This window comes from Ipomoea triloba, chromosome 11, assembly GCF_003576645.1.
Source record: "Ipomoea triloba cultivar NCNSP0323 chromosome 11, ASM357664v1".
NCBI lineage: Eukaryota > Viridiplantae > Streptophyta > Magnoliopsida > Solanales > Convolvulaceae > Ipomoea > Ipomoea triloba.
The window spans coordinates 2,945,904-2,958,864 of record NC_044926.1 but is presented as its reverse complement, the minus strand read 5'-3'; the positions used below and the strand labels follow the sequence as shown (position 1 = coordinate 2,958,864).

Sequence of the window (12,961 nt, the reverse complement as noted above, 5' to 3'; positions counted from 1 at the left end):
AGCTGTTAGTTAATAGTTGATTACATGCAAAATGACTTTTTCAAAAAGTTGATCGATTTTGAATTTTAACATTTTGTAGCAATAAGTTGCTACAAAAAATTAATTAAATCAAACACTTATATTAATTGTTTAACAAAGTCAAACAACTAATATTGATCAAATATCGGCCCAATATAATCAGCTAAACTCCGAGAATATGAAGCCCGGGTAGGTGAGTACCCAAAGAAACTGAATCCTCCTTATTTTCTTGTTTACAATCACATGGAAAACACAAATCAGATTCTTTAATAATGGGCCAATGACATTTTCGTTTTTTCTCTGCATGCCTTTTCCAGTTCTTCACACTATATGATTGGTTGCGTCGGTGCACCAAACTCTGAATTGATAATTTAATAATTTTTTTTTTCTTATTGTTTCGTGTTTCATGAACTCATACTGACCTTTCGTTATTTCATTATCAACCAAACCCACATTTTTCTTAAACATTAAGATTCAACTAACATTTATAAACAGAATAAAATTAAGTGCAGTATCCTTTATTTCTGTGGCTTAATGTTATGCATACTGTCGTTTGACATCACATGTTTTAGTTGACTATTTGTTAAATTAAAGAGTTATTTATTAGTCAAATAGTAGATGCTTTGTTTCAATAAAACTATTTTAATCAAACTTTATGGAGTCAGATTTGAATTAATATCACAATGGTAAAGATAGTAAATGTTGTAGGCAATAAAAAAATATTTTAAATATTTTCCTTAATCATATTTGTTTATCAAAACTTGATGAAAAAATAAATGTATTCATAGTAATTAATACTAAGGGCACTAAGTCACTAGCACCTTATCTTCCAACTTATTTAATTCTTGTACTGTTGGCTAAAATATTTTTGATTACCTATGATGAGATTGGTTGAATAGAATCATTAAAAAAAAAAAGAAAAGAAAAGAAAAGAAAAGAAAAGAGAGTAAGATTATTAGTATAAAAATATAGTGCGGCAGTTAAGTGCCAAATTACATTACCAAAAATTATTAATAGTATATTACTCCGTACTATAAAAATATAGTAAGTAATATTTGTTATAAGTTATTTTGATCATTATTGTAATAGAAGTTGGACATTATCATTATATAATATAATCCTCACTTATAATGTAATATCTATTTATATTTCAACAAAATTTTTTTGCTCACAAAATCAATGCTCCAAGGTTTGATCGTATGACCACCATTTGAAATGATAAACTAACAGAGTTGTTATCATACTATATAATAAATAATAATTTTTGTCAAAAAATTACAAATTTAATTATTGTTAACATTTTATCAATCAAGCATGTTATACAATTACACAAATATTTTTAATACAATTTACTATAAGTTGTAAACTATTATATAAAGTAAAATTTAACAAGCGCGCATTCTTACATAATAATTGTGATTCTTCGTCACAAAAAAAGATGGTGATCTTTTCACGACAACATTATAAAAAAGGTTTCTTGTAGTAATTATTCTGTAATATATAATTTTATTTATTTTTGAAATAGAGTAGATAATCACGAAAAATGGAAAAAAAGTTGAACAAACATTTTGACTGTCCAAGACGAAATCTATCGCCCTGTCAGTTCCGTCGTCGTCTGAACTTCCCCAACATTTTCTTTTTCTTTTTTTTTTCAAATTTTTGTTTTGCGAAAGTTATCGGAGCAGAATTCAAAGTTTCGAACTCCTATGAACTCAGCTGATCATAATCGAAGCCCTAAAACCCGTAGCAAACGATCCCCAATTCTTCACTGATGCGGTGGATGACCTCACTGTTATCATCGTCATTCGAGCACTGGGCTTCCGATTGGGTCGGGCAGAGCTTGCTAAGCAGCTACTCGACTCCTATATGGGCAACTCTGATCGGAGGATTCTTCACTCTTCTCTCTCTCGCCCTGTCTATTTACCTCCTGCTCGAGCACCTCTCTGCTTACAAGAACCCCGAGGTCAATAAGTCAATTGTCTGTGTTTTTGTATGTTTTTTTCCTTTAGAAGTGATTGTGTTGTAATTGTGTTTGGATTATGTTGGCAGGAGCAAAAGTTTTTGATTGGAGTAATATTGATGGTGCCGTGCTATGCTATTGAATCTGTGAGTTTAGTTTGACTCGAAATGGGATTTTGTTTGTTTATTTATTTATTCAAATGTAAATTCATTTCAATGTTTATGTGTTTTTGGCTCTATGATGAGCTTTTCAAATTGCATAGCCCTTAAAGAAGCATATGTTAGAAGGATTAGTGGATTGTGGAAAATGATGATATATTGATACTGATGTGGAGATTGGATTCCTATTTCCTAATGTTTGTCTAATATGTTGGCAAAACTTGAGGTGTTTTTAGAAGGTTTGAATGCCAACACAAGGAAAAGCATGGTTACCTGTGATTGGCTGATAAATGGGTTATTTTAGTTCTGGCCAAGCTCTTCCCTAGTGGACTGGCTTTTGTTCAAAGATGATGTCAGTTAAAAAAATTTATAAATTTGTGGGTTTTGTTGCCCAGAAATTGTTTTAAAGTTGATTCAAGCATGTTTAGATCTGCATATTTATTTTGGTTCTCAACTTTAGCCAATAATAATAAGTACTTCAGTTAATAGTGTCAAATAAACTGAAAGATGTCGAGAACTGCATGCATGTGCTTTCCTTTTTGATTGAGATAGAAAAAGAAGGGAACAAAAAAGAACCAATAAATGGAATAAGTTAACCATGCTTGTTTAAGATACTAATTTTCAAGCGAAAAGATATCTAATATGTAGTAATATCTAAAGGGATGTGATACATAAAAAGGGAGAAACAGTGGGAAACAACTTTGTTATTGCTCCAAATTGAATGTTACACCCATGAATCCATCATGAACTAATATGAGCTGTTTTTTTTTTCTTTAAAGAAAAAGCCAATTTTATTCTTAAGTGACATCTTTACTTGAGTCAAAATTTTGAAACCCTAATTTTATTTTCACTAAAAACATGTATTAAGACTAATTTTTAACTAAATTTTACCTCTTACAGTTACATTTCTATTTTTTAGTATAGTAGTACATACATTGCCCCATTTCAAAAATTTCTGGATCTGCCCCTGGTTGCGGCTGAAAATTCCTCCGGTTCTGGACTAAAATTGACTTGGTATTGACTTGCATATCTACCATGCTTATCACAAGGATAGCAACCTTCAATTTCAATAATCTGATGCATTTGGCATAGTTGTCAGTTCTAATGTAAATAGAGTTCAAATGCCAAACTGTACTTTCTGAGAAGAATAGGATTAAAACTTTATGTTTTGAAGCCCTGCATGGCCAGTAATGCTTGGAAGTTGGAAAAGCATTATGTTGACAGGACTAGTTTAGCTTTTGGCTGCTGGAAATGATCTCAGGAAGCCATTTTTTGCTTCATTTGTTTGGGGTGTCTGTTTAGTTTATTTTATTATTTTTGTTCTACTCCTGGTATCCTCTCTCTTTTTGCTTATGCTTTCTTCCTTTCCTGAAATTCTATCTTATCTAGGATTCAGCATATCAATTCACATGGTTTGGTTGTCCTTGTACAAAATGATGTTGTATAATATAATTTTGTTTTGTTATACTATTCTGTTGAAAATTTCTTCCCTGCATGGATTGATTATGGTGCAAATTTAGTTGAAGAACTAGTTAGAACTTAGAAGTGTGCATATTATCCTCTTTCGAAGAATCTGTAACATTCATTAATCTGTATGCTACTGTGGATTTCTCATTCAGTTTGTGTCCCTGCTGAATCCATCAATCAGTGTCTACATCGAGATATTACGTGATGGATATGAGTCCTTTGCTATGTACTGCTTTGGAAGATATCTTGTTGCCTGTTTAGGTATTGCTTTTACATTGTCTTTTGTAAGTTTTTATTTACTTTTTCACAACTGCCATATTGGTTGAGCAAAGTAGAAATTGTCAAGCTTCATATATTCATTTCCTTCTTTTTTTATTTTAGGATTTCCTAAAAGTTTCTTTATTCATGCTTCCAAAAACTCTCTTTTAATTTCTCAATATATGTATTCTGCAAAAGGTGGGGAAGAGAGAACACTAGAATTTATGGAGAGGGAAGGACGCATAGGTTCAAAGGTACCACTACTAGAAGATGGTCATGAGAGGGGAATTATAAACCATCCTTTTCCGATGAATTACATTTTAAAGCCATGGAAACTGGACCGAGGGGTTTATGAAGTTATAAAGTTTGGGATTGTTCAATATGTAAGTGTGCACTTTGACCAACAACTTTGATATGATGCCATTGTAAGCTGTCAATTTTTATTTTTTGAATGGTGTAAATTATGGAGAACATGTGAATTTTTGTTGGCAGATGATAATAAAAGCATTCACTGCTATTGCAGCAGTAATTCTTCAAGCTTTCAATGTCTATTGTGAAGGAGAATTCAAATGGAACTGTGGGTATGGAAAACTTATTCTTACTTAATAGATACTGCCTCGAAAGTCGCAATTACTGCAATATTTTGTTATAAACACCTTATTCTTTTTACACAAATTCAGAGAAATATTTTCAGTATCTATTTGCTTGTGTTATTCGTTAGCTTTAAGAGTGGATTTGTGTATGATTTTTTCAGATTCATTATCATCTCACTGATTTGAGACTTTAGCATACATAGTTTCTGAGAAATACACTATATCTATATGTATTTGTTACTTCACCTTTCTCTTTTCTTTCTAGGTACCCTTACTTGGCTGTGGTTTTAAATTTCACTCAGTCATGGGCATTGTATTGCTTGGTTCAATTCTATACCATTACAAAGAATGAGTTGTCTCATATCAATCCACTGTACAAATTTTTGACATTCAAGTCAATCGTGTTTTTGACTTGGTGGCAAGGTGTGGCTATTGCCCTTTTTTGTAGTCTTGGTATCTTCAAAAGCCCAATTGCTCAAGCATTGCAGTTTGAATCAAGCATTCAGGACTTTATTATTTGTATTGAGGTAATTTTTCTTAGAGCTGGACATCTGTGTGTGTGTACATATATATTTTCGGATGTTCATTAACTATGTTGGTGTTTTTACATATACCAATTATTCTTGGGTAATTCTCAGTTTTTATTTACATTTTGTTTACTCCGTATTGGGAACTCCACATTTTTATGGAAGATTAGCTAATGTTTCCTCAATAATCAGGTTCATCTAATTTCTGTAGTGCAAGGGTTGTTTCTTAATCACCATAAAATATAAGTTTGACATGCCTGTGCAATTGTCCAGCGCAGATGGGCATCGCTTCTGTGGTACACATGTATGTTTTTCCTGCAAAACCATACGAGTTGATGGGTGAGCGCTTTGCTGGTGCTGTATCAGTACTAGGGGACTACCTATCTGCTGACTGCCCAATAGATCCCGAGGAGCTTAGAGACAGCGAGCGTCCAACTAAACTGCGTCTTCCCCATCCCGGTATTGATGATTCTAACAAAACAGCAATCAGAGAGAGTGCTCGGGATGTTTTTATTGGTGCTGGTGAATATGTAAGTATGTCCTCTTCTCTTGTGAATTTCTTCGCGAGCCTCTTTTGATAGGAAGGCAGGTATACTGAGTGCTGACCTAGTTAACTTTTCTTATTAACATTTTAATCCCGCTTAAGAGTCACTTGATCGATGTGTATGCTTATTAATGAGACGCCTTTGTCTCCAGATTGTGAATGATGTGAAGTTCACTGTAAATCAAGCCGTGGAGCCTATGGAGAAGGGATTCACAAAGTTCAATCAGAAACTGCATAAAATCTCTCAAAACATGAAGCACGCCAAAAACAAGAGAGCCAAGGATGATAGTTCCATGGCGACATCATCCCAAACCCAGAGGGTTATACGTGGAATAGACGACCCTCTTTTAAACGGAAGCTTCAGTGACAGCGGGACACCCTCTAGGAAAAAGAAACAACGTCGGAAAACAGGATACACAAGCGAAAGCGGTGGCGAAAGCAGCAGCGATTGTACTTCTGGTGGTTTCCAAATACGCGGCCGCAGGTGGGTTACCAAAGACTAGGTAGGAAGAAGAATCCTGACCATCCAAAAGAAGGAAGATTGAGGAGAATAGCTAAAACATCTTGGCATCAAGTTGGGCTGATGAGACCAGACTTTCAATTCACTTCTACCCCAACAACAGATCACTGCAATATAATGTTGCTTTCTGCTCAACTTAAAGCTTTTGTCCAGAGGCTGTGCCATCATCTCCTTGGATGATCAAAGTGTTTGTGTTTGAATATAGACCTACCTGTGTATAATTGTTGTAACACACACACATAACGGCCTAACAAAATGGCTTGTAATTCTATTATTGTGCGTAATATTAAAATCTTAATAATTTCACAGAGGTGTTATCGAGAAGAGTCAAGTCTGAACACGGCAAACTTTAGAGCTTGGTCCAACTAAAGTTTCGAGTTGTTTGAGCTTTGTGTGAATATATAGATCTGAATAAGTATTTAGTTAATATATAAATTCTCGAGCCTGGTTGAACTAAAGTTTCGAGTTTGGGTGAATATATAGATATGAATAAGTATATTACGGATGTAACATGTATTCAAGTGAATATGTATGATTAAGATACTCAATTTCAATTGCATGAATATGCATAAGTTAAAAAGTATAGAATTATATTTTGTTAGATTATTTTATGGATCAGTTTTAAGTTCCAAAACTGTATCCACCAATTCAGTTTCATCCTTGTGGTCGCTGCCGGCACCTGAGAGTCCGATCGTCTTTTCACACGATGGACAAGTCGCAGTAGTCTTAGCCTTAGGAAGCTGATCGGAAAATGGCGGCGGCCGGTCGACTTTTAACGACGATCGTAGCTCATGCAACTCTCTTTTCAGCCGGCAGTATTCGTAATTCAGACTCTCGCAGTACTTCTTCAAGAGGTTGCAATCCACCTCAGTTTGCTTCAGTTTAGTCCTGTAAATGAAGATGTAATTAAACTCTCTGGAAATAAGATCATGCAATTCCAGTTAAGTTGGTTAGGTTTCTGGCTTTGTAACCAAAGATCTGGTTAGGATTACAAGATAGAATTTATTCAATGCATACTCTCGAAATGGTGGCGAGGGTTTCCTCGTGATCAAAAGAAAAAGAAAAAAAAAAAGATATGAAGCAAAGAGAATGAATGAATCACCTTGCTCTCCTGTTCTGAAACCAAACTTCCACTTGTCTTGGCCTGAGATTCAACTTTGTTGCAAGTTCATGTTTTCGACCCTACAATTATGTATGTTTTTAGAAGAAACAAAACAAGAAACTATGGAAGGAAATTAAAGGTAATGAACCCATTAATACCATGGTAAGGGTGGTATGGTGTTTGAAACATTCTTCAAGCAATGCTGACTGTTCTTTATTTAACCTCAACTTCTTCCTCATAAGCCCAGTATGGCTTTTGGTGCTGTAAGAATTCTGGGATTCCATTCCCTCAACCTCATAGGTTTTGGAGCTCTCAATAATGTCACCACTCTGGTCATTTGAGTGTGATGGAAGGGAGAGATCCAAAGAAACACCAAAACCACTTGTTTTCTTTGGTGAGTTATTATCCTCCTTTGGCAGAGTGCAGTGACCCAATCCCAGCCTGAGATCAAGCTTTTGGTCATCTTCTGCCATGGCTGGAAGGATGAAGAGCATTATATGGGTGCAGGTTTTAGCAATGGTGATGTGCATTTGCAGGAAAGGTGTGGGTATTTATTAGTGAGAGTCTGGGAAAAGTTACAAAGTGAGATAATATGCAATTATGGCATCAGTTATGAGTAAGACTTGGGTGCAATCAAGAAACCAATTAAGGCTTTTGACTGCTTTTCTTTGGTTCTTCACATCTTTTACCTGTGGCTATGTTTTTTTGTGTTGCTCTCTTAAAACTGTCAACCTGAGAGGATTATCATAATTCATCATCAATGAATCAGTTATTAAAACACTCACTTATAATGGAAACAGGAATCCTCTGGGAGAAAGAGAATGAATGGTATAATGTTTTTTTAGTCACAAGAGAAACCCCACTTGGTAAACCAAACTTGACTGAGAAGGTATTAACATTTAATAATGGTAAAAATTTGTGTGAAACCGTCTCATGGGTCTCAATTCGTGAGACATGTCGGATCTTTGATTAATTATGTCAAAAATTTGACCCATTAATCAAAGTTCCGACATGTCTCACGAATTGAGACACGGTCTCACACAAGTATTAATTACCCATTAACAAAAATCAAACTTTGATCCTGACTTTTCAGGGTTTTTTCTTTCTTTTTAATTGAACCAAAAGTGGATACTATAATTTGGAAATATTGGTGTGGTCACATTGTGTAATTCGTGTTCGTTTCTTTTCTTAGTATCGAGTTCAATTATTGCCAACACCATCTCAGTCGAATTCGTCTCAAAAAGTTTATAGTATATTTACCTCTTATGTGTAATTTGATGGCTATTACATATCAGTGAAATTTAGCCAATGCACATATTGACATATTATAGTAGAGATTGCAGATTTCTCTCACTACAAAAAGAAAAAATTGGTATAAATAAATATACTAATATTCGGACATTACCAAAAAATAATAATGTTATAGCATAATAATACTCAGACTCATTGGTCAACAAATTTTAAACATTTATCTTTTATGTCATTCGTACAATTTTAATCCTATTTTTTTCTAATTATTTTAATATTATTACACCATAGCTACTTGTGCTCAAAAAAAATTAATTAATTAAGATATATATTAAAATAATTAATTTTTTATTAACAAATAGTGTTTAATCATTTAATGGAAAAATTGTTGGTCACGATAAAGAGGTGAAAAGTCTAGAAAGGGATGAATAGATTTTTCAATTTTTTTTCAGATCTAGCTCTTAGAAAGCTAGATAAGAGGAATAAATATGAAGATTATTCAATGCTTAGTCTTATAAAATAATCTAAAACTTAAATTGTACGTTGTGGAATAAACGTATGTAAAGTATAATAATGCTTAGAAACTTAGATGATTGTGATTATAAGAAGCATGCAATACGTAAAAGAGTTAAATAAAGTAGTGAGACAAAATATTTATAGTGGTTTGAAGGTCTATATAATCTTTCTAATCCACTATCCTCATATCTTCAGGAGGAATTCACTATGTCAATCACCCATATACAATACTGAATAATCAAGAGCTAATTGTTTTCAAAAAAAATAAAAATAAATCAAGAGCTAATTTATCTACTCAGCACTTTTACAACTCTGAGTGTTTTTATACCAAGCTTGCACTTCACCAGATTTTCACAAGCTCTTCTTGTTACTCGATCTTCTATCTAACCTGGTAGATATCTGAAATACAAGAAAAATAATTTTTCTCTCCAACTCTTTGAGACTTTAAGAAAGATTAATCTCTTTTCTATTGGATATTTTCTATGATGAATGATTTTATCAGAACTTGAAGATCATCATATATGATTGCTCTCACGTATTTTCTTGTTGTATTGCTTCGTATACTTCTTATTTCTTGTTCACATTCTTTTTTTCTTTTTTAAGTCTTCATGCCCTTATATAGTTAATCAAATCTATCTGATTCTGTAAGATAGTTTTGATTTTTAAGGCTCTGTTTGACAGAGCTTATTTAGGAGCTTATAGCTTATTTTAAGCTACTAATAAGCTATAAGCTCTGTTTGGTAATGTTCTAAAAATAAGCTAATAACTTAAAATAAGAGCTTATTTTTGAACGCTACCTTTTTCAAAATAAGCTAGTAGCTTCCTAAGTTTTTTTCCATCTTTAACCTTATTATTTTAAAGAAATGACATCATTTACCCTTCCCAATTAAAACTTTTTTGGCTAAACCTTTTTTACTTTTTCTCTTCAATATGTTTGGTTATAATTTCAATTTGACGAATTTCTTATAAATTATAAATATTTTGTTTTACTTTATATGTTTTCAAATATATTTCTTACTTTATATTTTATTAAAATATATTGATTTCACTATTTTATATTTTAATATATAAACAAACCTATTTAAATTGAAAACTATTTAAATTGTATGAAGATGTCCTTTTTAGTCTTTTTACATTTATCAGCTTATCAAAAAACTAATTTACCAAACACTTTTAAGCATAACAGCTAGTTTAACAACTCTTCAGATTTCAGCTTCGAGCTTATAGCTTTTCAGTTTTCAGCTACTTTTCAGCTTTCAGCTACCTTTTCAGCTAGGTTTGTCAAACATAGCCTAATTCTCGATAGTTGTCAATCTTATATGTAATTTTGACTGTTGTAGTAGCTTGATCTGATGCACTAGTTTCTAAAAATTTCTTTGCTCTAGAGTTAATTTAAAAAATCTAAACTCCTGAGTAAATTCAAAAAATTTCTTCTGCTCATTGACATTTCAAAAACTCCTCTTTAACAATTTTTGAAAACTCTTCTCCTTATTAATTTTTTCTGAAAATTATTTTCCTTCTCCTCATTAATTTTTAATCTTCTCCTTATTAATTTTTTCTGAAAATTATTTTCCTTTCTCCTCATTAATTTTTAAAAACTCTCCTTATTAATTTATATGAAATCTTCCAAAATATTTGTTGCTTCTCTAAATCTTTTAAGAACTTTGCTGTTTCTGAAAAAACTTTTCTACTCATAAGATCTTCTTGACACTTAGAATAATTTTGAGTAAACAATTTACAAATAAATTTGGTAATATAATTTTTCAAATTAAACATACATTTTTGGCTCATCAAAATCTATAACATATATTTCTGAAAGCATTTCAAAAATGTAATCAATTGAATAAAAAAAAGAATTTTAAATTTTGACACCAAATTACTAAATCAATCTTAATATCGAAGACAATATCACTAACATTTTCCATCCACAACCAAAATACCAAATACTTTGAGTGAGCAAGGAAGATTCATCTCTAAATTATAAAGCATACAATATATTGCTGCATCTTAGTATGTCAATTTGATTTAAAAGAGTTGTAAAAAGTGCATTATGAAGGGCTTGTTTTGCAATTGCTTTGCCATTGTGTACAGGTGCAGTCTAACCTGCTATAAATAAAAAGCAACGCAGTTCATCTCAATCAGAATATAATTCAAGCACTAAATTAATTCAGCTCAAAACATTAATGATAATTTGTCCAGATATAATTCAAGCACAGAATTAATTCAGCTCAAAACATTAATGATAATTTGTCCAAATCCATACTGGCATGCCCTAAGAGCAAAAATGTTATAAACATGTTAAAGCTTAAGCCATAGAATTTATCAAACCATTAAGCCTTTCTTATTATTTTCCGGAATAACCCAAGGAGAAAAAGATGCAAGAAAAGGATTAAAAAAAATTTTGCCATCGGAAAAAAGTTAAGCAGCCAGTAGAATTTAGCAGGATTCAGACAAAATATAACAATACTCTGTAATTTGGTGAAATTTTAGATGCTTATGTAGTCTATACTTTCTCTACTCTCCTACCTTTTCTACCTATGTAATTTTCTAAAACATTGTATAACTAGTTTTGAAAGGGTGTCATTATTTTCAACAGGTTGTAGTTCCTTGCCCTTGGCGCAAGGGAGCACACAGGTAAATTAAACATCACAACCCACACTAGTACATGACATTAAAATTCCAAAAAATTAGATATACTGAAAACACCTTCATGTTTTTAAAAAACTGGCTCACCCTATCTCGTCTTCAATTCACAGATTTCTGATTTCTTCATATCGCCCATCTACAAGGTGGTTTTGCTGTTGAAGCAAAACAAGGGATTCCAAATATTTGTCCACATAAAATGAGCGGCTGTTTCCAGGAATGCCAAGATCATTAATGACTCTAGTATTTGGACAGTAAGAAACCAGCTCACTTTTGTTAGTACATAGCAATAATTCACCGTTTTTCCTAAAGCCAACAATTTTTTCCATACCTCCCACCAATTCTATAGTATGCAGCCTAGTCCAAGAATCCACAACTCCATACTCTTTCATTATCCACAATTCACATGAACCACCATGTAGCTCTCTACTATACTTAACAACTGCAACAAGCTCCTCAAACACCATAATAGATAAATTTGATGGGTTCTCCGCAGCCAATTCATCTGGGAGCATAATCTCATCAAACAACTCATCAGCCATGGTGAAAACTGCTATCAAACTCTGAACCCTTTCATCCTCAAGCAATTTGTACCCAATCCAATGTACAGCTCCATTGACAAAAACCTGAGTCCAAATGTAATCGACCATATAGTAGTTAACCCCAGTTGCTGCTATCCTTCTCCACAGCCCAGTGCTGAGAGAATAGATCTCGACCACAGGCGGGATTCGGCATTTATCCAAATGAACACCTTTCCTTTCATACACAATTCTCACCACCTTAAGATCATTCTCACTTCGTTGACTAGCACCGAATCCAAATACAAACCTAAATGGGTATGTTGGCCTGATAGAGGGAGAAGGTAAGGTCCTAAGCTTCTGAATACTGGGATTCCACAGGGTTATAGTATGCCAATCATTAAAATAATCATCCGATAAACAAACTACGCCATTATAGAAACCAACAGTACGAAAATACCCGATTCCGCATGAAATTGGGAAGCTGAGTTCGATGGAATTACTGAGGGTGAGTGATTGGTGGTCAGTGTCGTTGAGTACGGAATATTTTTCCACTTTGCAGGATTTGTCATAACGTCGGAGGAGGAGGTTAGTGGCGGAGTTACCGTTCCTATGGTGGCGGCGATGGGCGGAGATGAAGGCGGGGCTGGTGATGATGAAGTACCAGGATTTGGAAACGGCGGTGAAGCGTAGAAGGGGTTTGACTGGGAGCCTTTTGAGGATTTCGATCTGGAGTTCCTCCGGGAAATGGCGGTGATCAGACATTGTTCAATTTGGAAATTTGACTCTGCAACTTGTGAGCACGAAACCCTAACTCTTCCGTTTAGAGTCGAAGATGATAACCCGCAGACAGCAAGCCCAGAATGTATCGTCGAGTTTTTTTTAATTC

General features: G+C 33.5%; 3 protein-coding genes across 5 annotated transcripts; 1 reads left to right on the top strand and 2 right to left on the bottom strand.

Annotated features, from left to right (window-relative positions):
• Positions 1 to 1,601: 1,601 nt before the first annotated feature.
• On the top strand, positions 1,602 to 6,369 carry LOC115997044 (protein LAZ1-like). Of its 2 annotated transcripts, none has more exons than XM_031236495.1 (8): positions 1,602 to 1,981; positions 2,068 to 2,124; positions 3,756 to 3,864; positions 4,060 to 4,244; positions 4,354 to 4,442; positions 4,720 to 4,981; positions 5,260 to 5,515; positions 5,678 to 5,818. In XM_031236495.1, the coding sequence occupies exons 1-8, from the start codon at positions 1,790 to 1,792 to the stop codon at positions 5,686 to 5,688; spliced, it is 1,161 nt and encodes a 386-aa protein (XP_031092355.1). In that variant the 5' UTR covers positions 1,602 to 1,789; the 3' UTR covers positions 5,689 to 5,818. The 2 variants fall into 2 exon arrangements, with proteins under 2 accessions (XP_031092355.1, XP_031092354.1); XM_031236494.1 differs by having other exon boundaries at positions 1,606 to 1,981; positions 5,260 to 5,511; positions 5,678 to 6,369.
• A 284-nt stretch (positions 6,370 to 6,653) lies between these two features.
• LOC115996967 (homeobox-leucine zipper protein HOX15-like) lies at positions 6,654 to 7,677 on the bottom strand. Its single transcript, XM_031236413.1, has 3 exons — positions 7,306 to 7,677; positions 7,148 to 7,227; positions 6,654 to 6,933 (listed from the first exon to the last, which is right to left on the bottom strand). Exons 1-3 carry the CDS (start codon positions 7,675 to 7,677, stop codon positions 6,654 to 6,656), a joined length of 732 nt encoding a protein of 243 aa, XP_031092273.1.
• A 3,073-nt stretch (positions 7,678 to 10,750) lies between these two features.
• On the bottom strand, positions 10,751 to 12,920 carry LOC115996210 (F-box/kelch-repeat protein At3g23880-like). 2 transcript variants are annotated; one of them, XM_031235357.1, is made up of 2 exons: positions 11,645 to 12,920; positions 10,751 to 11,017 (listed from the first exon to the last, which is right to left on the bottom strand). In XM_031235357.1, exon 1 carries the CDS (start codon positions 12,835 to 12,837, stop codon positions 11,662 to 11,664), a length of 1,176 nt encoding a protein of 391 aa, XP_031091217.1. In that variant the 5' UTR covers positions 12,838 to 12,920; the 3' UTR covers positions 10,751 to 11,017; positions 11,645 to 11,661. The 2 variants fall into 2 exon arrangements, with proteins under 2 accessions (XP_031091217.1, XP_031091218.1); XM_031235358.1 differs by having other exon boundaries at positions 10,751 to 11,014.
• Between the last annotated feature and the right edge of the window lie 41 nt (positions 12,921 to 12,961).